This window comes from Portunus trituberculatus, chromosome 10 (genome assembly GCF_017591435.1).
Source record: "Portunus trituberculatus isolate SZX2019 chromosome 10, ASM1759143v1, whole genome shotgun sequence".
Taxonomy (NCBI): Eukaryota; Metazoa; Arthropoda; class Malacostraca; order Decapoda; family Portunidae; genus Portunus; species Portunus trituberculatus.
Genome location: NC_059264.1, coordinates 4,069,028 through 4,096,802, shown reverse-complemented (window position 1 = coordinate 4,096,802; position 27,775 = coordinate 4,069,028). Strand labels below are relative to the sequence as shown.

At 42.0% G+C, this 27,775-nt stretch overlaps 2 protein-coding genes across 5 annotated transcripts in view; one reads left to right on the top strand and one right to left on the bottom strand.

Annotated features, from left to right (window-relative positions):
* Positions 1–640: 640 nt before the first annotated feature.
* LOC123501943 (exostosin-3-like) lies at positions 641–18,255 on the bottom strand. Of its 4 annotated transcripts, none has more exons than XM_045251047.1 (13): positions 17,943–18,255; positions 15,848–16,534; positions 15,444–15,573; positions 15,205–15,356; positions 13,795–14,955; positions 13,172–13,276; positions 7,913–8,254; positions 6,997–7,122; positions 6,553–6,680; positions 5,524–5,648; positions 3,735–3,883; positions 2,492–2,596; positions 641–2,292 (listed from the first exon to the last, which is right to left on the bottom strand). In XM_045251047.1, exons 2-13 carry the CDS (start codon positions 16,022–16,024, stop codon positions 2,188–2,190), a joined length of 2,805 nt encoding a protein of 934 aa, XP_045106982.1. In that variant the 5' UTR covers positions 16,025–16,534; positions 17,943–18,255; the 3' UTR covers positions 641–2,187. The 4 variants fall into 4 exon arrangements, with proteins under 4 accessions (XP_045106982.1, XP_045106983.1, XP_045106984.1 ...); XM_045251048.1 differs by having other exon boundaries at positions 15,848–16,529; XM_045251049.1 differs by lacking the exon at positions 17,943–18,255 and adding an exon at positions 17,859–17,879.
* A 522-nt stretch (positions 18,256–18,777) lies between these two features.
* The window catches only part of LOC123501941, a 34,669-nt gene continuing 25,671 nt past the window's right edge, over positions 18,778–27,775 (top strand). Inside the window, 10 exon segments of the mRNA XM_045251038.1 lie at positions 18,778–18,908; positions 21,773–21,900; positions 22,488–22,621; positions 23,020–23,158; positions 23,746–23,917; positions 24,246–24,504; positions 25,281–25,510; positions 25,990–26,163; positions 26,390–26,652; positions 27,233–27,407. Coding sequence (XP_045106973.1) covers positions 21,785–21,900; positions 22,488–22,621; positions 23,020–23,158; positions 23,746–23,917; positions 24,246–24,504; positions 25,281–25,510; positions 25,990–26,163; positions 26,390–26,652; positions 27,233–27,407 — 1,662 coding nt within the window. The 5' untranslated portion in view covers positions 18,778–18,908; positions 21,773–21,784.

Below are 27,775 nucleotides of genomic sequence, written 5' to 3'. Positions count from 1 at the left end.
TAAACAAGACATCATTTAAAACTCTCAGTAATTATTTGGGGAGAAGAATAGAAGTTGAGTAGATTTATTTTTCACCCTTTTTTTGTGCTCATAGTCAGCTTCTATCACATGTAAAGAGAAGAAAAATACAGATAAATGCAAGGGAGACTATGGTATTTTCTGTGGTATTTTAAAACGGTTTTCCTTATAGAGACCATGTACATTCTCTCTATTGGAAAACTGGTACGGAAAGGAAAGCAAAATATCACTGCTTCACCCAAACTTTTTCTATGCTATTAGTTTTAGAGTTTGAGAAAGGAAAAGAAACGTATAAGAGTTTCCATGAGGGAGGAAAAAAAAAAGAAAGATTAATTTATCAGTCTTATCACACTCCTAACACACACACACACACACACACACACACACACACACACACACACACACACACACACACACACTTCCATTCATATTCTAAAGGTGAATCATATAAAAAAAATAAAAGCATTAAAAAAGTAATCCATCGCACGCACACACACACACACACACACACACACACATACATACATACACACTACTAGTCATTTCCATAATATTTACACTATGCCATTATGTTTAGTTGTGTTAGGTAAGCATGTGTGTATCGATAAATAGAGTGTGTGTATGAGTATTCCTTTAGTCGCTGCTTGACAACTTTAACACCTCCACACTTGAGGATGAAAAGGATGAGCCATGGGTAATATTTACATAACATGCCGAAGTAATGAGTCCTTTAACAAATGCAGGAAAAACACTATCTTCACCCTTACATTCAATCCTCACACTTCATTAGTACCCTTACATGCTTCTCTTCTTCCACTATCTTTTACACTCACAATAAATCCTCACACTTCACATATCCCTTCATTACTACACTTGCAAGTTTTCTTCTTCCTCTATCAATCGTTGCATTCCTTCATATTTCCCTTCACACTTTACATTATATCCATTCTCACATTCATTTCTCATACTTCATATTTTCCTTCATTATTACTACTTCACATTTCCCTTCATTTCTACACTTGCATGTTTACTTCTTCTCTATCAATAACTGTATTCCTTTGTATCATTATTTCTTCACACTTTTCACTATGTTTTACTCTAACATTCAATTTGCACACTTCATATTTCCCTTCATTAGTACTCTTGCATGTTCCTCTTTTCCTCTATCAATAAAGTTACATTCCATCATACCATTATTTCCCTTCACATTTTACTAGGTAGATGCATTTTTCTTTTCTTCCTCTAGTAAACATGAGGTATGGTATTTCTATTATGATCTTTTATATTCCTCTGGTGGTTCCTCAAACTTATCATATTAACTATTACTTTATGGAATTTTGCATCTGTAGTTACATTAATATTGTGGTTCCTCAAACTTATCATATTAACTATTACTTTACATTACATTAATATTATCACTGAGTACTTTTGTGTAAATTTCTATTCCTCTTTAAAATTACTAAATCCTCAAGACTTTCAGTGTAATTCTTTCCTTACTCTAACGCTGTCTTTCAATCCTCTATTTAACGCTATGACCATTATTTCTACTCCCCTCATCTACACTCATCAATGGTACTTTCCATCTGATGACACCTTGGTACTGTCCTTGAAACTTCTGTATAACTCCTATGACCTTCTACTCTCCTAAAGAATGCATAAATCCAACAGCTTCCTTGTGACTCTTTACATTTTTTTTCCTTATCCATTACTACCTTGATACTCTACAGTTCCTCTTGACAAACTGAAGAATTACTCTTTTAATGGAGGCAGAAGAGAGCACTGCCATAAGCTCAGTTCACCGGTATATCACTGAGTTCCTACAGTGAGACATCATACTCATCAACACCACACATACACACAACATTTCACCACACTCATCACCTCATGGATTTGTTCACTACACTCATAATACCTCATGGATTTGTTCACCACACTCATCACACTTCATGACTAAAATTAAAGCACAGTCATCACCATGTTACAACTGATAAGTGGAAAACTCACCACACTCATCACACAGGACTAAAAACACCAAGTTCTCCTCCTCCTCCTCCTCACCACCACACTACACCACTAAAAAGATACTCATTACCTGTTATGACTCACAAACACCACAATCATCACACTCCATGACTTCATCACACTCACCAACACACTCACCACTACACCTCAGATGAACTTAAAGCACTTCTGTTTGTCGTGCGGTAGGCGTGTCTTGAACAGCACTGAGTCGACCCGGTACTGTGTGTTGAGCAGTGGGTTGTAGCCGTACACCTGCAGATGACACAGTATTAGTAAGGGCATGGCCAGGGTGGTATATCTATCTCTGTATATGTGGGATGATAAGTGTTTAAAATGTTTCTAAATGTTATCGAAGCAGGTAACCGAGGTGAATTACACAAAGACAGAAAGCACAGATAAATAGGAACATATCTCCCTCTGCCACCACCACCACTACCCACACAACACCCACCTGAGTGAAGAAGTTGATGCACTTGTGACGCTCGGTGAAGTGAGAGTCATCCTCAGAGAGAGACACAGGACAGCCAGGGCAGCGGAACGTCCAGCGAGAGGTGACCTGTGGAGGAAGCAGCAAACCTTACCAAACCTTACTATCACTCCTTCACTTTTGCTAAGTTAATACGAAGACCCACACGCATTTAGAGATGTGATTAATTTGTTCTTTTGCTGTCACTCCTTCATTTTTACTAAGTTAAGATGAAGACACACATGTTTAGAGATTATTAATTTGTTTTTTCTCTTGCTCTCACTTCTTCACTCATGCTAAGTTAGTATGACAGACCCACACATGTTTAGAAATCATTAATTTGTTCTTTCTTCTGGTGTCACTCCTTCACACTCTCTGATAAGTTAATAGGAAGACCCACACAATTTTAGGGATGATTAATTTGTATTTTCTCTTGGGATTGGTATCTTTACAGGCTTTTTCATCCTTTCCTTTTCTCTTTCTCTTCTCTTCACTCAAATTCTCTTCTCACAGGCTCTCACTCTGTACATATAACAATCTTTCTCTCTTATACTTTTTCCCAGCAGATCTATCCTCTCTTCCAACAATTTTAAACACCCCTTCTCTCCCAGCAATTTTAAACACCCTACTGTCTCCGAACAATTATACACAGCCCTAGTTTCTCCTACTCTCACTCTTAGCCTCAAAAACTCAGTCCCTTCTTTGATTGCAGCTTAGTCTTACTCTTTTAAACTCTCCTAATACCTCTACACAACCACACAACCATAATACTTTTAGTTCTTAGTCTCATCAGCATCACACAAGCTTAGTTCCCCCTCTACTTTTTCCTGCTCTCAGGTTTGTATTGTCAAATCCTTCTGCATTTCACCTCCACTATCTCAAAAGGCTTTATTTAAATTTACACAAGTTTTTAAGGTGTTTTACAAATCTAGAGGCAGTGTGACATGATTTCTACATTATTTACTGGAGAAACATTCTTGAAAACCCAGCTAAACATCTTTGTGGCCTTTGAAAGCAGTCATGGTGAGAGAGCAGAGCATTTTTTAATGTGTTTTTATGGTTCTAGAGGCAGTGACATGATTTCTTCATTATTAACAGGAGAAACACTCTTAAAAACCTCACTAATCATCTCTGTGGCCTTTGAAAATAACCGTGATGAGAGAGCAAAGCATTTCTGAATATGTACCTCAGTCTCATCACCCCAACACAAGTTTAGTTCCTTTTGTACCTTGACTGGCGGCTTCCTGGTGATGTGTGAGACAAGGAAATTCATGGCAATATCCTCACAGTTGACATATTCATCCACTTTGTCTCTGATCGCTTGCGGCATCATGTGGGAGTACATGCTGGCGTAGTACTTGTGGAAGAATGCCGCACCTGTGAGAGGAAAGGGATGGTATTGTTAGGTTAGGTTTATATATAGGGTTGTAGGTAAATAGAAAACAGTTAGTAGGATTGTGGTAGGTAAACAAGTATTAGTTTCAAAAGAAGGATGGGTAAATTTGTGGATGAAAGTGATGGATGGTAAATTCTAACAAGATGTTTTTGTAGAGTAAGATTCTTGTGAGTGTGTGTGCATTTGTGAAGTGTACAGCTTTCACATGATGATTAATAATAAAGACTACAAGAAATAACAAAACAAACTTCACTTTAAATGCTGCTATAAAAAAAAAGTGTTCATATCAAAATAGTTAAATCAATGTTCAAATCGGAAAAGTCAAGTCAGTACAGTAAATCCTCGTTATATGGTGGTTCTTTATCCGGTAAACTCACAGTTATGGTATTTGGAAATTACTACCCTCGATTTGATATACGGTAAGAAAAATTCACAGATAAGGTATCCGCTCATGTCATCCGAGAGGGCCCAGAGCAGGGGAGCAAGGGTGATGACGTCATCCACGCCACACCTCCCCGCCACTCACAGTACTGACTTTAACTTGACCACCCTTGGAGCCTGTTATCTCTTTCCCTCCCCCCTTTTTTTAACTGCATTACATATTACTTACATGCATTACTAATTAGATGAATAAATGGAATATTAAAGGGTCTATTGTAAGCACAAATATATTCATAATAATCATGGCAAACATTTAAAGCCTACTACCAGCGGCGAACCATGCAGCAACTGATAAAGGGCACAGATGGGCCTGGCAAGCCCACTATCAGTGAATGGTGGAAGTTGTATAACATCAAGCACGCCTTAGATAACATCAAGTCATCTTGGGACGAAGTGAAGACGTCTACCATGAACTTGGCGTGGAATAAAGTATGGCCAGAATGCGCGCATGACTTCCCAGGCTTCGCTGAAGACGACATCGGTGCGATCAGAAATGACATAGTAAATCTGTGCCATAGGGCTGGCTTCGATGAAGTTGATGATGATGATGTTCAAGATCTTTTGGAAAGCCATGCTGAATCTCTCAAATGATGAACTTATAGAGCTAGACAAGGCATCACAGGAGGCAGAAAAGAGGGAGACAAGGAAGAAGAACCTGTGTGTGGCCTGGACATCAAAACTTTTAGAGAATGTCTCGGTGGTATCGAAAAAGCTCTGGAAACCCTGAAGGAACGTGACCCAAATCCTGCCAGGAGTGGCAAAGTGGCTCATGACGTAGAGAAAAGTGTCAAGATTTATCAAGAAATCTATGATGAAAAAACATTTCTGTAGGGGTGACTCTTGACGTGCTAGAACGCATTCCCTATTATCACATGTTATAATGGGTTCAGTATACGGTAAATTCGATATGCGGTAAGGTTTTCAGGAGCGCATATGTACCGTATAACGAGGACTTACTGTATTCAAATTGAAATGTAAAGTTTAGTTCACAACCACATAAATACAACCTCAACTCTGTTACTACTTTAGAATGTGTTCTGGAATTTTGAGAGAGAGAGAGAGAGAGAGAGAGAGAGAGAGAGAGAGAGAGAGAGAGAGAGAGAGAGAGAGAGAGAGAGAGAGAGAGAATCAGAACTATACAATACCACACTGAGCCACACACAGCCCAGCGCCCACTCACCAGTCAGCACCATGGACAGTTCACAGGAGTAGTTACTGTTGTAGAGCCAGCCACCGTAGTTCAGGTCCCAGGCATGGTACCTCCCAGGGAAGCCAACTATGCGGTCCCTCTCCTCCCGCCACACTCTGCCACAACAAGCAAGATAAGCAGTAATATAAAGAGAAAAGATAAGAATGATGAATGTAAATATGATGAGGGGAAATGTGATAATCAGTAATGTAAAGGAAAAATGAGAATGATAAAGAAAAATATGACAATGGGGAACAAAGTAAACGCTATTATGAAGAGAATATAAGAATGATGAATGTAAATATAATGATGGAGAAACATGATAAGTAGCAATATAATGGGAAAATATGAATGATGAATGAAAATATGGAGGAAAATAAGAATGAGAATGTAAATATGATGATAGGAAAATATAGTAAGCAGTAATATGGAAGGAAAAATAAGAATGATGAATGAAAATATGATGATGAGGAAACAAGGTAAACACTAATAAAAAAAAATTGTCAGCCAGCTAACCCCCATCAAGGAAAAAATAAAAATGATGAATAAAAATATGATGAGAGAATAATATAAAGCTAATATACTTGCAATTAATAGATGAATAATACTTGCCCTCCTTCTCACTGTGTCTGTTGTCCTTAATCAATAGTTTTTGTTAAGAATCTAAGGTTGCCAGTGTTTCTAAGGAGGCAGTCAGTGAGTCAGGGGAGTTCAAATTGACAGGAGAAATAAAATAGAAGATGAAAAAAGGTGTGTTACTTGATTTCTGACCAAGAATGTGTGCATACAGAACCCAAGTGTGTCTGTGTGTGTGTATATATGCTACTAGTGCTTTATAAAGGCAGTCAATGGGTCACAGGGACTTAAAACTGTGGGCGAGATAAACAATAGTTGAAAAGTTATGTTATTCGAGTTCTGACCAAGAGTGTGTGTATATAAAACCTAAGTGTGTGTTTGTGTACGTGTGTTGCATCCACACACATACACACACACACACATTTTGGTTCTGTGTTTACATACCTGAACCCAAAGACAATTTCGTCGTGTCTGAGGTGTGCATCGTCATCAACAGACAGCACCGCCTCTGTCTCTATCTCGGAGTACGGCAGGAAGCGGTTGTTGAGGCTGTTTCTCTCGGCACGAACCACCTGAAACAAACACACAGCTATTTCATTTTTTTTTCCATGTAAGAGGGGAAATCTGGCAAAGTGCAGCAAAAACAATTAAACAAAATAAAGTCCACTGAGATATCAGTCCCCGAGCAGGTTCAAGAGGGTCAAACAAATGGGATAAATGTCTTGAAACTTCCCTGTTAAATGAGTTCAGGTCACAGATGGAAATACAGAAGCAGGCAGGGATATCCAGTTTACCAGTCCATTGTCTATCATCCCATCCTATCCTATAATTGAAGTACTAAGCTAGGAAGCACAAAAAGTCTAGGGTGTGTTCTAGTAGGCCACTCACATGTATGGGCACCTTGATGTCCGGCCAGCGCAGGTCCTCAGGGGGAGGCTTGGGAGAATTCCACACTACAATGACCTTGTTGAGGTACGGCAGACCATATAGACGTGCCAGGGAGTTGAGCAGCACCTGGGGGAACACAAGGCTATCTGAGTGTATGAGTATGAGTGTGTACCAATTAACTTTACAATATGGTTAACTGGTGCCTTCATTCTTTCATCCCTTTTAGAACTTAGAGACAGTGTGATGGAAATAGTGTACTTGTATATTGACTGAGAGGGAAAGACTACAGATATATATTGGAACATGAGGAGGAAGTGTGGGAAAGATTAACAACATTCACGAACACACACACAAACACACACACGTAGTTTAGGCTCTGTATACTATAACTAGGTAAACACACTAGAATACTTGAGCCATACTAGGTAATAACAAAGAAGAAACATGAGAGGATAAAGCAAATAAACTAGATAAGAGAAAATACAAAAAGAAAAGGGAGAAGAAAGCACACAAACTAAAGGTAAGAAAAAGAACCAAAACAATAAGAAACAAGAGAGAAGAAAAGAAACAAACTAGAGATAAGAAAACAACAAACAAGACAGGAGGAAAGAAGATAAAAAAAAAACTTAAGCTAAAAAAAACAAAATGACAGACAAGAAGGAAGAAGAGAAGAGAAAATAAACAAACAAAAAATAATAAAAATAAGAAAAACAACACACACACACGACACACAAGAGAAGAGAAAAATAAACAAACTAAGAACGAAAAAATACAATAAAATAATGTACATAAAAGACAGACAAGAAGGAGGAAGAGAAGAGAAAAATAAACAAACTTAGAATAACAATGAAAAAAAAAAATAAATAAATAAATAAATAACACACACACACACACACACACACACACACACACTTACCTGTTCCCTTTCATAGGTGAGCATAACGATGGTGAACTGTTCCCTGGGAGAATTACCACCAAGACTCTCACTGAACTCCTTCCCAGATCCACCCGAGCCTGCATTGATGGGACGAAACCCTAACTTCGAGCCAGAGAACTTAGCCTCAGTGGGGAGTAGGGGGCTGGAGGGCAGGCTTGGGTACAGGTAGAAAGGATCGCCCCAGTTGTTCCATTGCTCGTAGCCGCTGAGTAGAGCCACAGTGTAGTTGCGGCTGAACACTATAGAGGGGAAGGGAGGTTCTATGGGGCCCAGGTTCTCATCAGTGTCTGGATCCAGGATGTTTGCGTCTGTCTTGAGAGGCTGCGGGTGGTGAGGTGAATGTTAGGTATATCTTTTATAGAGTAGTTCGATTATTATTATTTTTTTTTATATATAACATATAACATAACATAAATAATAGGATAACAAAGGGCCACCAGGGCCCATCTAGGTTATCCTGTATCAGTCGCACAGCGACCTCGTCATCAGTACTTAAAGATACACTTACAAGTACACAATACATTATATACTAATTCTAAATATTTGGCCCATTAACAGGGCTAAGTCCTGCAGCGAATTCCTCTACAATCTGTGATCCCCATACATGGGGATCATGTCTTGTTTAACTATAGTAAATTTCTTATAAAAACTATCATGCAGCGCTATACATAATTATAAATCTAATAAATTTAAGTGCTTATCTAATCTGTTTTTAAACATTGTCAAACTAGTGCTATTTACAACCGTCTCTGGCAATGCATTCCAGAAGTCTACCACCCTATGACTAAAGAAATATTTTCTTATATCTAACCTGCAGCCTTGCTTTCTAATCTTCCTGCCATGATTTCTAGTCCTACTTCCCTCCTCTAAGGTAAAGAAAGATCTCACATCTATGTAGTTTGTATCTGAGAACATTTTAAATAACTCTATCATATCCCTCTTATACATCTCCTCTCAAATGAAAACATGTTTAATTCCTTTAATCTATCTCTATACTCCAGGCGCTTTAATGCTGGTATCATCCTAGTTGCTCTTCTCTGAACTGCTTCTAACATGTTGATATCCTGCCTATAGTGGGGTGACCAGGCCTGTATGCAATACTCTAAATGGGGCCTAACATAGGAATTATATAAGCTACGCACCACTTCCTTACTTTTATAACTAACATTTCTATTTATAAAACCCAGGATCCTATTTGCCCTATTTCTTGCTTCTAAACATTGCTTTGAAAATTTCATAGTCCTGTCTATCACTACTCCTAAATCCTTTCCTTCCTCTACTGCCTCTAGCCAACATCCCTCCATCTCATAGTTAAAGTTTGTGTTGTCTTTACCTAAATGCATAACCTGACACTTTTAGAATTAAACTCCATCTGCCACCTGTCTGCCCATGCTATCAGCCTGTCCAGGTCTCGTTGTATTCTGTAATTGTCCTTTTCACCCTGTACTGCACATGCTATCTTAGTATCATCTGCAAACTTTGATACTTTGCTACTAATTCCTATATCTAAATCGTTAATGTACACCAAGAAAAGAAGAGGTCCTAGCACTGATCCTTGGGGTACCCCACTAACCACTTCCTTCCACTCAGACATTGCCCCATTTAATACTACTCTCTGTTTCCTATCAGAAAGCCATTCACTAATCCAATCAACTAACCTACCCCTATCCCATGTAGTCTCAATTTGTACACTAGCCTCCTATGCGGTACCTTATCAAACGCCTTGCTAAAATCTAGATATATAACATCTATGCTATTTCCATCATCTAACTCCTTGGTAATATATTCTAAGATATCGAGCAAATTTGTAAGACAGGACCTCCCTGATCTAAAGCCATGTTGGGTATCTCTAATTAATCTATTCTCATTTAAATGCTCCCAAATACTACCCTTAATGATTTTCTCTAGTATCTTACATACTATACTAGTTAAACTGATCGGTCTATAATTATTCGCATCATCCTTCCTACCTTTTTAAATATTGGAGTAACATTAGCTAACTTCCAGTCCTGAGGTATCTCAGCAAACCTAAGTGATCTTTCAAAGATTAACTTAAGTGCTTCAGAAATACTGTCTACACCCTCCCTAAGTACTCTGGCATGTAGCTCATCAGGACCACTAGCTTTCCTATCGTCTAGTTCAAGAATAAATTTCCTAATAATTCCCGGTTTTATATCAATATTTTCTAAAGCTCTTAAACTACTCGTCGCACTGTTTGTAACAGGATTTCCTATTCTTTCCTAGTAAATACTGAAGAAAATTGTTCATTCAATAATTCTACTATGTCTTCATTTTGATCCACTACTACACCATCTTTTCTGAGTGGTCCAATCCTATCCTTATTTCTTTTATCACTGACCTTGTAATAACTATATAATTTTTGGGATCTTTACTCCCAGCTCTAGCTAGTTTTATCTCTGCCTGCCTTTTACTTTTTTTATAACCTTACTCAAATCATCTCTGACCTGTCTGTACCTAATCAAATCTACATCTTCCCACTTTTCTGCAACTCTCTGTATGCCCTCTTCTTCTCTCTGATCTGGCTACCTATCTCATGAGTCCACCATAATGGCTTCCTGTTTCTCTGCCTTATATCTTTGTAAGGGATACACTGCATCACTATACCCTTTACTACAACCTTAAAAATATCCCACATCTCCTGTGCAGTTTTATTTCCAAAACTATCTTCCCAGTTTACCTCTCCTAATAACTGACGTAACCTACCATAATTGCCTTTCTGATAGTTTGGGACTCTAGTCTTATTCACTATATTATCCCTACTGGAATTAATGATAAATCTAATTATATGATGGTCACTGTTTGCTAAAGTCTCTCCTACCTCAACTTCCTTTAAACAATGCTCAATATTTGTTAGTACTATGTCTAAAACCTTCCTCCCCCTAGTAGGTTTATCTACCATCTGCACTAAATAGTTATCCTGAAAACTTTCCATAAACTTATTTTCACTAGCATCTCCTACCATCCTCTCCCAGTTTACTGACTTAAGATTAAAATCCCTAAGATAATTGTCTGACTAGTACACCCCTATTTATCTCATCTACCATAAGGTTGTCTACATCTGCTGACTGGTTAGGTGGTCTATAAAAGCTCCTACTCTAATAACCTTACTTTTGTTTACTCTAACATCCAGCCATAAGGACTCTACTCTGTTATCTACCTTAATACCATTAACCTGACTGGAAATGAAGGATTTTTTACATAAATAACTACTCCTCCACCTATCCTACCAATTCTCTGGTGTAAATACATAATGTATCCATCTACTTCATATTCTTTCCTATTTTCCTAAACTTTTCCTCATTTACCCATGCCTCTGTGACACATACAACATCTAAGTCCTCCTCAACTATATAACTAGATAACTCGTCCTTCTTGTTCCTAAGACTCCTGGCATTTACATAAAAACATTTAAGTCCTGCTACCTTCCTAGATGCTGTCTCCTTATTTGGAATCCTAATCTTATTCTCTCCTATTTGCACCTGGAAATCTTTCCTAATCTTTTCACTATCTCTGTTTATCCTATCTAATTTATGTCTAGCATCTTTCTTCTGGAATGCATTTGCTACCTCACCCCCTACACTCCATCCCAACTCCCCCTCCAGACATCCACTCAGCACATCCACACCCTTCCTACTCAGATGCACACCATCCCTAGCATACAAATCCCTTCGCCCATAGAACCTATCCCATACATCCACAAAGCTGACACCCACATCCTTACACATCCCTTTTACCCGATCATTCACACCAATGGCTCTAGACAACCATTCCCTGCTAACATACACACGAGGCAAGATTCCTGACACTACACACCTCCTACCACTCTCCCTTATCTTGCCTAACATTTCCCGAAATCTTGCCACTAACTCCTCCGACCCACCTGCTCTGACATCGTTCCCACCTACGTGCAAAACTACTACACCCTCCCTCTCCATCCCCCCAACCCTCTTCTGCACCTCCTCACTCACTGCCTTCACACCTGCACCAGGCATACACACGTTCGTCCTCCTATCCCTGTCTTTCCCACAGAAAGTGCTATCTAAATACCTAACCTGAGAGTCACCCACCACACACACCTGAGGTGTGCTAGGCACAACCATCCTCCTCCTCTCCTCTACCCCCTTCTTTCTCCTTTCACTCACCACAACCACTTCATTCACTCCACTCTCACTCCCCCCCCCCCCCTCCAACAAACCGAACCTATTTTCACACTCAACAGGTTTAGTCCTATCCTCCCTAACTGCCTCCGCTTTCCTTCCCCTCGCAACCTGCCATCTCTGCCCATCCTGACTACTATCTTTCCCCGTCTGGCTCGCCTGCTCCCTCTTCCCCACTCTGCTCTTCCCAACAGAGGGCCAAGCCACCCTGTCGCCCTCAGAAGGTCCAACCTTCGGCCTAACACTGATCTCCTGCCTAATTTTTTCCACTGCCTCCCTAAGCCTCTTAACCTCCTCCTTCAACTCAAAGATGTGGGGAAATTATTGAGAAAAGAAGAGGATGAGAGAGAGAGAGAGAGAGAGAGAGAGAGAGAGAGAGAGAGAGAGAGAGAGAGAGAGAGAGAGAGATGAGAGGTGAAAGAGGGAGGAAAGATGAAAGGAAACAAATCCAAAAGCAAAAGACTGGAGGAAATATGAAAAAAAAAGTATCTGTGAAAAAAAAAAGATCAATAAAAAAAAAGCCCAGTGAAGAGTATATGAATAATGTAATGTTAGGTTGAGTTGCATTTCTTCATGAAGCAGAACAATGAAGACTAGCTGAATTCACGTTAGGTTTGAGTCAGTCCAGTTTTTTGTTGTCCATTTTCTGATGTGCTTTTTTTTTTTTTTCTTTTTTCCCATATAACATGCAATAGAAATAATGTCTTTGAACTTTGTCTTTTCAGGATACAAAGTTTTCTTAGATGAATTTCCCACAGTTTAAGGACAACATTCATTATCACTAATACAATTTAAATATGTTACTGGGACTATCACTTCTACTACTACTACTAATACTACTACTATTAGATGTTTGTTTACTTGAGACTGATACTAGTACTACCACTATTACTATCACAATTACAACTAACTACTACTACTACAATTGCTACTACTACTATCATAACAACAATAACAACAACAACCACAACAACTACTATTACCACCATCAACACACTACTGCAATATCTGCAGCAAAGACTACCACAAATATTCTCCACAAACACTCCCCAACACTCACCACAAAGGAGTCATTGAAGATGCTGCTTGATGGGTGCTCGGGTGCAGGCACTGGGGGAATGTTCAGCCGTTCCCTCAGAGTGGCCAGGATAGAGTCCACCAACACCTGTGGGGGGATGGCAGGGAGAAACTACAGGCCTGAATTTGAAATGCTTATCTCTCACCTTGATAATTTTTCCAAGGTCACTGAGATGGTTAGCTGGTTTAGTGTTTTCTCCTACTAGTAATGTAGAAACCTTATTAATCCATCAGAATCATAAAAAACTCTATCAAAACCTCCTTATCACTCTACAACTAATTTCTAAGGCCATTTTCAAAAGTATTTCTTCTATTAATAATTTAGAAACTGTACTAATTTGTCATCTAAATCATGAAAAACACATTAATCGTCATCACTCCACAACTATTTATGAAGGCCACAGCTGAATTCTAAAAGGTGTTTCTCCTATTAATAATGTAGAAACTGTTAATCTGTCAGCACAATCATAAAACACACACACACACACACACACAGAGAGAGAGAGAGAGAGAGAGAGAGAGAGAGAGAGAGAGAGAGAGAGAGAGAGAGAGAGAGAGAGAGAGAGAGAGAGAGAGAGAGAGAGAGAGAGAGAGTGTAGCACTGACCTGAGTGGAGCCAAAGAACCTCTCCCAGACCATCCTGCCCTGCCGCCTCATGAAGAGCAGGTCAGCGTCGGACAGGGAGCGCAGCAGGAAGTGTATCTCCGTCACCCTTGCCTTGGGAAGCACCAGGGCCAACTTGCGCCAGTCGATGGTCTCCGAGAGCGGCAACTCCACGTGGTTGCCAAGGACGACGGGCACAGCGCCATACTTGAGTGCCTCGTAGACCCGTGCCTGCAGGGTGACGGTAGTGAGCTCCTGTGGTGAGGGCGGCGCTAGGACCAGGGAGAAGGTGGACTCTCGCAGCACCTGAGTCCGCATGCTCTCTGTGTCGCACATCCTCCACTCCTCCAGGTCTCCGTAGCCGCCTCCACCGCGACAGGTGAAGTGCAGCAGGAATCTGTCGTCGGTGTGGGTGTGTTCGAGGCGCCTCAGTTCCTCCACCATTGCCATCTCCTCCCTGAGGCGTGGGCTGTTCGGCGGTGGCTGCTGGGTTTTCTCAAGGTAGCTTCTGAGTCTAGGCAGCTCCCCTTGGAAGGACAGGAGGTACTTTCGCTTGGCAGGCACGATGGGTGGCAGGTTCTTCCACAGGTCGCCGCCAGGGAGGCCCAGGAGAGGAGGAGTCACCAGGTCAAAGCCTGGCCGGAACACAGTGGCATCAAAGTGTGACTGGACTATGATGGCCCGGCCGGTGTTGACACTCTGGAACATGTTCTTGCTGTAGAAGGTGCGGCCTAAGTTGAGCAGGATGTGGTTCCTGCCATCGCCGCCCCAGTGGGGGAGGCTGTGCAGACTCTCCTCCAGGTTAACACTGTCTGGGGCACCACCCACACCTTCCCCAAGCAGTGCCACAAACACACATGCCTCGCTGGGGTTCTGGGTGACGTGGGCGTTGTAGCCCAGTGCTTGCTTCACAGTGATCTTGACAAAGGCCTCGAGGTCATTGGAGGCAATCTTGAACTGCTCCATGTCATAGTTATAGACGGGAAAGTTAGAAAGCAGGGAGCAACGGGAGTAGTCAAAGCAGCTGTGCATCCGGCACTGTGCCACAGCCTGTGGCGGCGGCAGCGGCAGGGACACGCTGTCTTGACTGGAGGCTGTGATGCGGCGGGGCGCTGAGATCTGTGGCATGTTCTTCTCAAACACTTCCTGCTGGGCCAGTAATGCCTGCACAGGGAACACAGTGTGAGGTAAGGAAAGGTAAACATAGTATTAAAGCATTCTAGCAGGAGTGTTTGCTATAAATGCTTTGATTCTTGACCATCTTGTACTGAAGTTAACCACCATAACACACACTCCCATACACACATCCAAGGAATATTCAAGACTCCTCACTACACTGGATGACAGATAAGACCTCACTAGTATAAATCTACCCAATAAAATGATAAATACAGTAGATGAATGAGGACCCACTTGTTCCACGCTGGTCTTGAGTCTCTCCAGCTCAGTCTTGACGCGGCTCTCCTCCTGCCTCAGATTCTCAATCCGAGTAGAGGCCGAGGCAATGTTCTCCTGCAGCTGCTGCCGGTGCTGCTCCAGGTCACGGAGCTCATTCAGCACTGATGCTGTGAACAATGGTGGTGTTGTTAGATGCTGTTCTGATTATGAACACACACAAGCAGCCACACAGACCACCATTGCTTCAAACTGACCTTTGATGGAGAGGAGCTCCTGGACCCGAGCCTTGGCACTGTCACACTTGAGGCCAGACAGGTCACTCAGGGGGTCATGTGGGTCAAGCAGAAGGTGCCGCTCATGACCCAAGACTGAGTCACCCACCGCCTGAGATACAAAAATAAGAGAGATCATAAGAATGATTAAATACCTAATTTTTTCTATTCTATCATGTTCATCATTAATTTAAATTGATAATTACCTTCTAAGGCATAAATACATGTTGATTTGTATTTAAATAAAAGTTTTCTTATCCCAAATGCCCTTTTGACCATCTATACACTTCTATCTATGCAAACACACACTAATTTACATCTCCATTTCTATCTCTATACATCCACTCCAGTCTCCGCCCTGGTGGCGGTGAGTGGTGCAGCCTCACCTTGGACAGGTAGTAGTGAGCACACAGTGAGGCGATGACCAGGATGCACAGAACAGCCGGGATCACTCTGGAGGCGCGGAGTAGCCACCCTCCCGCCAGGCCCAGCTGTCCCCCACCCCCCACCACACCACCGCCTCCCAGACCGGGTGCAAGAAGGCTGTACGAGCCACCCCTCATAGCTGGCCACTCAAGAGTTGTGTGTGGCCCAAAACACAGCTGCTGTTAGACCATTTCTCAGGTATGCAATACTGCCACAGGACTGTCGCTTAGATTCTCAGCTTAGATTTGTTTTGTCTCATCTTTTCCTAGAGTCTGGTGGTGACTGTGGTCCTTGCATTGTCCCTCAAGCTCATCATACACAAATTTGCATTCTTATACTATTTTTTGTCAGTGTAAAAAAATCATACTTTTAATTTTCTCACTCTGATGAAATTTCACACACTCATTTCTTTTCTTTTCACTCAATTCATGAAGCAATCACTTTCCACATAATTGACTCGCTGCAAACATGAGTCACTGTTGCAATAACTCACTGTCCTTTCACTCATCTTTTTACTGAAACATTTGTACTAGGTAGGACTTGTGCTTGGAGCTTCAGTGAATATCTGAACGGCACATAGTAGCGTTGCTTGAATACTCCTTGTTGGCCTTGTAGTGTGTGGTAGTCAGGATGTGGGACTGTCTGTGCTGGGGAGACAAACAGTAATAAATAAATTTTGAGAGCTATAGAACTGTTTTTGTTGTTATTTCTTAAGAGAAGAAATCTGGCTAAAGGGATAAAAAACAATTAGATAAACAGATCCACTTTGATGCCAGTTCCTGAGCAGGTCTGAGAGAGTTAAAGACATATTGTTTGAATTTTGGATCAAAAGACAAAGAAAGAAAAGAAATATGCAAAACTAATAAACATACAGTGAATAAAACAACAGTAAATAAATAGAAAACAACAAAAAATCCGGATCGACAGAAAAACGCATCAGGAAGAGCCGTTCCAAAAGGCACTACTTCCAACAACTACCAGAGAGGCAAAAGAATGGGATAAATGTTTTGAAACCTCCCTCCCTCTTAAATCAGTTCAGTTCATAGGAAGATGAAAATACAGAAGGAGGCAGAGAATTCCAGAGTGTACCAGAGGAAGGGATGAATCATTGAGAGTAGCTATAGGTTAACTCTTACATCAGAGGATACAAATTATGCAAGTAAAGAAGAAAAATTAAATGAGAAGCACATCAATAAAAAAAATGCTTTATTTTATTTTTCTTGTGCCTTGCTTTATCACTCTATGAACTGCGATCCTCTTGAGGTGAAGAAAGGAGAATGGTCATGTGTTAGCTTTACAGCGAGTGACGAGAGAAAGGAAAGACATCAATACAATGGTATCCTAGTTTTCTCGAGTGATTTTCCTATTAAACATTCTCTACAATACTATTTTCTTTAAGTTGAAAGGGCTACGTGTGTGTGTGTGTGTGTGTGTGTGTGTGTGTGTGTGTGTGTGTGTGTGTGTGTTGGTGCATTTTCTCAGTCAACATTGGTAGAATTCCTGATCTGGCATATGATTTCTTTTTTTTTTTTTTTTTTGAGACCAACAGTTTAGCTTAAAAATAAATTTCATCTCAACTCCTTTTTAAATGTAACTATCTGAATACATACATAACTTCTTATTCTTAAAATCTTTCCTTTTTATTACCACTAAGAATCCTGTCTCCACCACTCTGTCACCTTGATCATTTTTTTTCCACAAGACACAGACACACGCACACAGATCACCTGTAGGCCGCCACAGACACGAACCCGGAATTGAGGTTAAAGATAAATGCACTGATTGAACTTCCAGAAATTAAGCTTTAAATGAAATAAAATACAAGAAAAAAAAAATAGGGCTTCCACTTCACCCACTCGTACGTCTATAGTCATATAACGTACACTGAACCAATAGTAAGCCAGCACTTGAGTAATATCACGAGGGAAGACAAAGACAGACAGTAACAATGAAAGAACTACTGTTGCCTACATCCTCAATCTTGTCTCCGCGCCCACTCTCATGATGATGGCCTAAATAATGACACATAACACCCCAACCAGTCATCCCACTCACCTCCTCATGCTCAAAACGGAATCTTCATGGGTAAATTAACTAGAGGAGTCCTTTTAAAGCGGCCATTTAGTGCAATTTGACGTTAAAAATACAGATTATGTGGTCGTGTTTACATCCTGAGTCGCGAATCTTGGCTGGCGTTCTGATCCCTGACATGTGACTCTTGCCGTCCACATATTACACCATGAACGAGGCAATTCCACCTCCCATAGATACTTCAGATAGAAAATTCACATGCAAATTATCGGTTTTATGGAGTTTTTATGGATTGGTACGTTTGTCATCAGCGTAAATGGAGAAAAATTAAAGCAAAGTCTTGGTCAGGTTTGGGGTCTGAAGGCATCAGAGGGCAGCACGGACAGGTCGTCTGCTGCTGAGGCCAAACTCCTATTTTTGACCCCCGACCCTGCATTAATGTGAGTATTGACCACCCCTGTGTGCCCCCTGGGTTTGCGGGGTGGGGTCATAGGGGTGTGTGGTCACGTGTGGGGGTGGTGGAGGGTGGACATATTGGGTCAGAGTGACGTTTCAGGTAACTCATTCAGATGTTGCTACTGCTCGTCCCTCTCTGCTCGTACCTCTCACTCCTCTTTCTTCCCTATTATCTCAAAATTTTCGTTGTATTTCTGCCACTCCTTCGTGTTTTTTGGTCTTATCTGTTACTATTTATCTTTTTCTGTATCCTCATCTCTTCCTGCCTCTCCCCTTCGCCGCAGACTAAACCTGCAGTATCAAATGTCACTGTATAGTCAGAAGGGGGACATCTGATATATGTACGTCCCGCCCTCCTCGCCTCCCTGCTCGCCAAGCCGTGTCTAGTGAAGTAGGAGGGATGTGTTAGCGTGTGTTCAGTGTGTTGAGTGTGTGTTGTGGTGCTTCTGCCATATTTTATCAGCCCAGTGCCATGTGTTGTCCATTAGTGCCATATTTTTCTTGGCACTCTACAACTTGTTTTGTTTTAAGAAGGTATGTCAAATTATCTCCTTTCTCTGTGGGTTTTAATGGTATTGTTTGTGGTTTCTCTGATAAGAAAAACTGTAAGGAGCCTTAGGCCTACACATGTTAATCCCTGTGTGATGATGAATATGTGGTCTGTTTTGGGGAGTCAAGGAGTGCGTGAGATAAAGTATAGAAATGCTAATATTAAGTTTTATTGAAGGTTATTATGTAATGACAACTAGCATCAGTCAGTGTCCTCATTCACAGTTTTCCTTCCATTTTTTAAATTGAGTTTGTGTAAAGAAAAGAAAAGAAAAAAACTGTTGAAGTATGCAGGTAGCATCCAAACTGTGAGCCACTTGTTATGAGGTGAGCCATGCTATCCTGCTTGGTCCATCATTTGCAAGCATCAGTACTCGGCAGTTGGAGGCAAACTCTGCGTGGAGAGTTGTGTGTTATTCTTTTCAGAATGTGAGTGTGAGGTGTGGACCTGTTAATGTGTTTTCTCAGAGGTTCTTACCCTGATAAGGGTTTTGTCCCTCGTCAGTATCATTTGCGTCCCCCATCCAGAAATGCAAGGAAAGGGACTCACAAACATTTTACAAATAGACAGCCAGTTAGGATGTAAAATACTTTCACATTCCAAATACCTGGATATGCTTATAAATAGTACCCTTGAAGAATACTCAGGCTATGCTTAAATGATGTCAAAGAGAGGGCTGAAACAAGTTCCTCAGGAAGAAAATTCCAAGGTTCAATAGCTCTGATGGAGAAGGAGTGGGCTCTTACATCAGTTTGGTGGTGCAGTTTGAATATCTTTTTACTGACCCCTAAACCTTGGTGTGATCATTATCTACCTTCTTGAATAGATGAGCCAGGAGTGGACACTGGCCATTCACAATCTTTCAATCTATAATTAGATCAGCTCATAATAGTCTCCCTAGTTGAATATAAATCTAGTATATATAAGTGCTCAGTGTATAGTAAATAAGAAAGTCAATAGTTCTCCATTGTCCTTATCTGCTCAGATTCCAAAAAGTTGCAGATCACCAATATACCAAAGTCAATAAGAGAGAGGAAATGTTTTGAATAGTGTGTTCTCAGATCTGTAGTCCCATTAGTTACTCTTATATTTATTATGCGGGAAAGTTCATAGAGAAGTAGGTATTAAGTAATATTACTTCTATTATTACTGATAGTACTTGTTTAAAAATAAGAAAGCTGAATTGTGCAAACAGAATGTCATTGAGGACATGGCTACTGCATGGCACCTCTCCTCTCAAGAAATATTGTAAAGGACAATTAGGAGTCCAAAACACCACAGATACTGACTTGCTGAATAAAAACAAGTCACACAATAGCAACAAGAGCAAGATAACTCATCATTAGCTGCCGATTCCAATCATTCTGAACCGCAGACATTGACCTAGGACAGCTTTACATCTGTAGTGTGCCTTAAAAGATTAATGTGGATAGAGAGTGTCTTGTACTATTCTTGTCAGATTATCTTATGTTCATGGTTGTGTCTGGCTTAGTGTGGCTGGCTTTCTATGCACTGCCTCTCCCTATCTATTTTTTATTAGTCATTTATCATATTTGGTTTTCTATTATTCTCTTACAATCATCTTTGTTTTTTGATAAAGCTTCTCTATTTATCATCAGGAGGAAGGAGGTTGAGGAGGGGGGTAAGATAAAAGAATACATGAAGCATCAGTAGCTTTTAGATTATATTACTCATTGGTAACCATTAGTAAAAGAAATTACATTATAGATAGATACACAACACAATGGTAGTACTTAGATAGTGAAATTATATATGAGAGCATTGCTACAAGTTGAAGAAACATAATGTCACAGGGAAAGGTAGGAGAGAATATTGCACTCTTCTACTATTACATTTAATCCTCTTAAGAGCTCCCACATTAATAAGGACGTGAACTAATACTCGTACATTAGCTGATTGTTGGTGCCATGAGCCACACCCGACCTGCTCTTGGCTCTTATCCTCTCACCCCACACACATTGCTGCTGGTGTGCCATGGGGAGTAAAGTTTCATGTTCAGCCTCCCTGTGCCTCACCCTGTCTTGTCTTGCCTTGGCTCTCATTCTACCTAGTCACCCTGCCTGCTCGCCCCAACAAAGAGAGGATTAGTGAGGGAGTCCTCAATGGGTAAATGGTTTGTGTGTCAATCATGTGCTGGATAGTAGTGTGTGAGTTTTCCCTCCATTACTTCTCCTTAGGTGTTTGTTAGTTGGGTTCTCTCTCTCTCTCTCTCTCTCTCTCTCTCTCTCTCTCTCTCTCTCATTTGTTTTGTCTGAGGTGAATTTAACTCTCTCTCTCTCTCTCTCTCTCTCTCTGTTTGTGGCAGGTTTATTTTCTTTCATTTTGTGTCAAATTTAGTTTCATTGCAGTGTAAATTGAGGAGTGTTCTTCTCTAATTATTCTTGACGATTAGAGGCAAACTTAGCTATATGTGATGGCATTTCTTCTTTGGTTATGTGATAAGTTTATCTTCTGTTGTTTATAATTAGGTTAGGTGCTGTATTTTCTTGATTATGGATGAATTTAGCCCTTTATTCCTTACACTACTTATTCAGAAACACTTTGCTCTTTCACCATGACTAATTTCAAAGGCCACAGAAATGATTAGCCAGGTTCTTAAGAGTGTTTCTCCTGTTAATGATGTAGAAATCTTAATATTTCACCAGAACTGTAAGAAACACCCTCAAAAACCTGTGTAACTTTAACTATGGCCTTTTGAAACTGGTTGAGCGGTGGATAGAGGTGTTCCAGTGTATGGGTGTGTGTGGTGTTGGCTGGTGCAGGTGTGGTGTAGGGTTGCCAGGTACAGTGATGCAGTGGTAGAGAGTGACGGTTACTTTTCTTTCAGGTGGATGGTGCGATGGTAGGTGGCATCTATGAGGTGGTGAGGCTGGTGGGTGGCCTGGAGGGCAGCCACTTCACCACCGCCACCACCTCCACCACACCCAGGACTGTCACCACCGCCCTTGCCACCAGGTAGGTCCAGATGTTGTGTTGTTTTGTGTTGTTTTGTCTACTGTGGTGTGGTTGTCTTGATGTGTTTTCTCAGTGTGTTCTCTCTGTTGTGCTTGTTCAGTTTGGTTTACGTCAAGTTTATCTTTTGTTCCTGTTCACTTTTGTCGTCTTTTTTTTTTTTTTTTTTTTTTTTTTCCCCTCCCTCTTTTCTCGTGTATTTTTTCTTTCTTCCGCATCTCTTTAATTTACTTGCCTTTATATCCCTTTACACATTTCTGTCAGTGTCTTCTAGTTTAACCCCTTCAGTATTGGGACACATACTTACCATGAGATTTGTGTACGATTAGACCATATTGCTGACATTAGGAAGTGTCTATGGAGGTCAGAAGATTAATGGCCACAGTCATTTTTAATCCCCCCACATTAGTTTCTGAAGCTGTAGAAAATCACCAAATAGTAACCAGAATGTATATGGAAATGCATCATGGTACTGAAGGGGTTAATAGTAAGGTGTAGTAATATTGATATCTGAATAACTTTTAATAACTCACCCTCTCTCACTCTCCCTTTCCCCATGTCTCTACCATGATGGTGCATCAACGCTGCAGTGGTGGGGACATCATACTCTTCAGTTACCGCGACGGCACCTCCACCACACACCGCATTCCCTGGGTTACTGGGGAGAGTCGACGGCCCGCTGCTCTCGCCTTCAGTCCCACCGCAGAGTGGCTGCTTGTGGCCAGTAAGTGTCTGTGTACTGGTGGTCATGATGGGGTTCTTTAGAGCTGTAGCCTCTCACCTCACAGCGCAGGGTTGATTCTGGCCACAGCAATTGATTCAGGCTATGGTTAGGTTAGCAGCATGCAGTGGCTATTTTGTGGGCCTTTTTTTTTTTTTGTTTTTCTTTTCCAGTTTTCCCCTATTGCATTAAAAAGTTGTATCTTCTCATTCCATCACCCACAACACCCAAAACATCCCTAAAATCACAGAAAATTTCCTTAAAAAATTAGTAAACATCCCTAAAAAGGCCTAATATTAACCTAAACATTCCTTCTTCACCCTGATGCCTTACCTTGAATTCCCCCAACTAGTTATAATTCTTGGTGCAACACAAGGCCTTCACCAGCACTGTACTGACAGGTGAGGATGGCACGCTGTTTGTGGTGCCAATCAAGGGCCACCTGGACCCCTCCGGCACCCGGGACCAGCGCTTCAAGACTGATGATGTGCTGGTGCTGCCCCCTAATGGTAGCCGGGCACGCCCCTCCTCCCTGGTTTGGTGAGTACTGGCCTGGTGTTTCTCCTGTGTGTTGTCACTCTAAACACTTTATTATGTTTGTCCATGAAACAGTTGTAAGGTTTAGTACCATTTATAAAAGTGAGAAACAGCCTCTTTTTAATCACAAGCTTTTTGGGCACTTTTAATACTAAGCAACTAAGAAGAAATATAAGTGACTTAGCTTAAAAACACAAGAAAGAAAGGAAAACAAAATGAAGACATGAGCAAGAAATAAAAACAAAAAAAAGAAGCTCTTGTTGTCCATCTCTTTGTTGAGTGGCAGCATGAGGTGCACTCTTAACATTTGTTCAGTGGTGCACGGTCACCTCACTCAGTTCAGGTTTTAAGTTAGACATGTAGGCCGAGTGGAGACAGGATGCTGAGCTATGTAAGTGTGAAAGGGAAGCAGACCTGCCTTCCTTCACACAAAAACATGGGGAAGCTGCAAGAATCCATCAGACATACAAGAAGATAAGAAAAAAAAAAAGAAAGAAAAAAACATCCAAGTGTAGACCATAATAAACCAAGGAGTATAGATAAGAAATAACCATCACCACATCAGCACAGCATCTCTTCTCCTCCCACAGGTGGCAGACGATGGTGGGTGATGCGTCGCTGGCCATCATCGGCACAGAGCTGGGGGAACTGTCCTTCATTGAGCTGAGCAGTGGCAAGGAGGTGGGCGGGACCTATATCACTGTGCCTGTCAGGGAACTGCACCTTTGTCATGACAGCTCCCATGACACTGTGTACCTGCTGGTGAGTGTGTTGGGTGTGTTGCAGGCGCTCTCTCTCTCTCTCTCTCTCACTCTCTCTCTCTCTCTCTCTCTCTCTCTCTCTCTCTCTCTCTCTCTCTCTCTCTCTCTCTCTCTCTCTCTCTCTCTCTTCCTCATTTTCTTTGTCTTGTTTTTCATGTTTGTTTTCCTCCTCCTCCTCCTCCTCCTCCTCCTCCTCCTCCTCCTCCTCCTCCTCCTCCTCCTCCTCCTCCTCCTCCTCCTCCCTATACCGCATTATACACTCACATACACCACAGAGACAACAACAAGAAGCACAATACATTTCACCCTAACAAAGGCACACTCCACAGATCACCGGGACTGAGGACAGGCAGTGGCGCTTGGTCCTTGAGCAGCGCACCAACCAGTACCTGTTTCCCCTGGAGCACATCACCCCAGAGTGGCCAGACGAGGAGAGTCCAGGCGGCTCCCTCCACAGGTCCGGGCCCCCGCCTCGCTCGCGTCTCCTGGGCCTCAAGCAGCTGTCGGTGGAGAAGCTGCAGATGTTAAGGCAGAGGTTGGCTGAGGCAAAGACCGGCTCCAGACGTAAACCTCTCACGGAAAATAAAGGTGAGGGTATGGCTGTGTGTATTGAGTTGTAGTTGTGTGGGTGTGGCTGTGTGTACCTAGTTGTGAGGGTGTGGCTGTGTTTACCAAGTTGTGAGGGTGTGGCTGTGTGTACCTAGTTGTGAGGGTGTGGCTGTGTGTACCTAGTTGTGAGGGTGTGGCTGTGTATACCTAGTTGTGAGGGTGTGGCTGTGTGCACCTAGTTGTGAGGGTGTGGCTGTGTTTACCTAGTTGTGAGGGTGTGGCTGTGTTTACCTAGTTGTGAGGGTGTGGCTGTGTTTACCAAGTTGTGAGGGTGTGGCTGTGTGCACCTATTTGTGAGGGTGTGGCTGTGTGTACCTAGTTGTGAGGGTGTGGCTATGTTTACCTAATTGTGATGGTGTGGCTGTGTGTACCTAGTTGTGAGGGTGTGGCTGTGTGTTGTGAGGGTGTGGCTGTGTGTACCTAGTTGTGAGGGTGTGGCTGTGTGTACCTAGTTGTGAGGGTGTGGCTGTGTGTACCTAGTTGTGAGGGTGTGGCTATACCTAGTTGTGAGGGTGTGGCTGTGTGTACCTAGTTGTGAGGGTGTGGCTGTGTGTACCTAGTTGTGTATCTAGTTGTGACTTACAGGAGAGGGGCTAAACTTGGAGTGAGTTATATGTCTAGTAGGGCAGTTTTTTTTTTTTTTTTTTTTTTTTTTAGTATTGTAGATGATGACAGTGTGGCAAGGAGCAACAGGAGAGGCTAGGTTGACTGAAAGTGACTGGCAGCAGATCACTCACCAGTTACACCCTTTACAGGAGTGGACACTTGTGACATTGATGAACTGTCAGCCACCACCACCCCAGAGCAGGGCATGACCACCTCCACCACCTCTATAGCCTCAGCAGGGGAGGGTGAGGCACTGCCCCCTGTGGCCACCCGCCCTGAGAGGCTGTACAAGTTCATCCACGACGTTGTAGCCACGCCCCAGTATGCCAAGGAAAGGCACCTGCTTGTAGGGAACTGCAAGCCCAACACCACTCTTATGGTATGTGAATGCTGTTGTTGCTGCTGATATACTGCTGCTACTGCTGCTGCTCCTCAGTGAAGTAAATAGATAGATTTTTCTTGTTTTCCTTATGTAAGAGGTACACTGTCCAAGAAGAGCAAAAAGAGGATAAAAAAAAAGGCTCACCGAGGTGCCAGTCCCTGAATGCTGGAATGTGTGAAAGAAAGGGTGTTAAAGCAACAGATGTCAACTTGGCACACAGTCATATTTTGAACACGTGACACTTGCAGCCTGTCACACACCTGGCAACAGACTAGCTAAAGACACCTAGGACTGGAACAGCTTAAAAACACTAAAATTAAAAGACAAAGGAACGGTATAAAATAGACATTATTGGAAAAAGCCAGCAGCCACATTTGGAGAGATGATTGTCTAACTGCGAGCCAAAATAAGAAATAACAAAGACAATGTGTGAATGTACAGTGACTTATGCTAATCTGCCCTCCCTTCCCTGGCAGGTGTACAGCACAGACCTGGATCAGACGCCACTGTACGTGTTCAAGGTGGTGCCTGACGTGGACAAGGCGGTGCTGCAGGATGAAGTTATCTTTCTCACCAGCACTCAGGCACCAAACAGGCTTACCATGGTGTCCACTTTCTTCTCCTCCTCTTCCAACATTGACGGATCCATTGTGAGTGTGTGTGTGTGTGTGCAGAACATTCTTAAAAACTTCAAGTATTTACCTCCATCATGAGTCTCTTTTTGTGTCATTGTAAGATGAAGGCCTCCCGCAGCTCCCCATGTACCAGTGTGTTGTCCGTTTATTCTATGGTGTTTGAGCAAGGCTGTTATCTCATCCTTCCATCAAGTTGTCTGTTTTATTATCACCAACACAGTCTTCCCCCATACTTCCACAGGACACCAAAGTGAACCCTGTCATACAAGAAATTGAGATGCCTGAGGATGAAGAAGTCCTCTCCCTGCACTCAAGTCCTCCGCTGGTGGGTCCTGAGGAGGAGAATGGGTACTCGGGTCAGTGCTCCCCCATGGGCAGGCCGGGGCGGGGCAGGGAGGAGGAGGAGGATGACAATGATGAGGAAGAGGTGGAGCTTCCCTCACACACTTGGCCTCACGGATGTCTCATAGTCACCTCTCATGCTCTCTACGTCTGCCAGCCAAGGTGAGACTCATCAATGCTTCAACAAACTCATATTTCTCATCTTCATTATTCCTGCCCAACTTTTTCCCTTTGTCTTCCTAGCAGAATAGATTTGAATTCCACAATCCTTCACTTTCTCTTGTCACTGTAGCAACTAATCTATCCCCAGCAGCACATCCTAGCATCCTTACCTTGTTGTGTGTCTTGCAGGATAAAATTAGTCCTATATTCTTCCACTCTCACTGCCTGGAGGAGCTAATATATCCTGCAGGATGTTTTAGTTTCCTTACCTTGTGTGTCCTACAGGATTGATTTTGTATCCTAAAATTAGAGTCCGGTATTCATAAAGAGTCCTAAAATTGCACCCTAAGATTAGAATGCTATATTTCATTACTCTCTGCTTGTAGTAATTAATATATCTCCACAACATGTCTGAGCAGCCTTAACTTGTGTGTCCTGTAGGGTTCATTTAGTATCCTAACATTATTTACTCCGTCCTGTCTAATTGTGGAGTTCTTTCATCCTTTATTGTGTTCTGGCTCTGAAGATATCTTGTCTCATTAACCTGTGCCATTGTCCTTATGTTCCCCGTGTCCTGCAGGATGAGTGTGGAGTCACTCTTCATGAACCTGGTGCTCAAGGTTGGGGACATTGACAGTGCTAACAAACTCGGCGCCATCTTCTCCCTTGACCCAAAGCTTTTCGAACTGGCTGCTGATGTCAAACTCAAGTCACGCAACTTCAGCGCAGCAATTGCTCTCTATAAACACTCTAGGGTAGGTGTGTGTGTGTGTGTGTGTGTGTGTGTGTGTGTGTGTGTGTGTGTGTGTGTGTGTGTGTGTGCGTGCTGAGGTGTTTAGTAGGAGGTGTAGACATTGCAATAGTACTCTAGGGCATTTGATTTTATAGGTTGAGATTGGCTGGTGGGTAGATGTCTTTTCTTATCTTGTCTTTTCTTGTTTTCAGGTTTCCTGTATATAGTATAAGACTGTTACTATGTGTATTCTTATTATGTGGTGATTTTTTTTGTTTTCAAGTAATCTTATTAAGGTGATGTTGAAAAAGGGTTTTTGTGAGGCAACCTGCTTGTGTTCTGGATGAGATGTTGGTGTTGATGTGTGGCTGACAGACACATGTGGTGTTA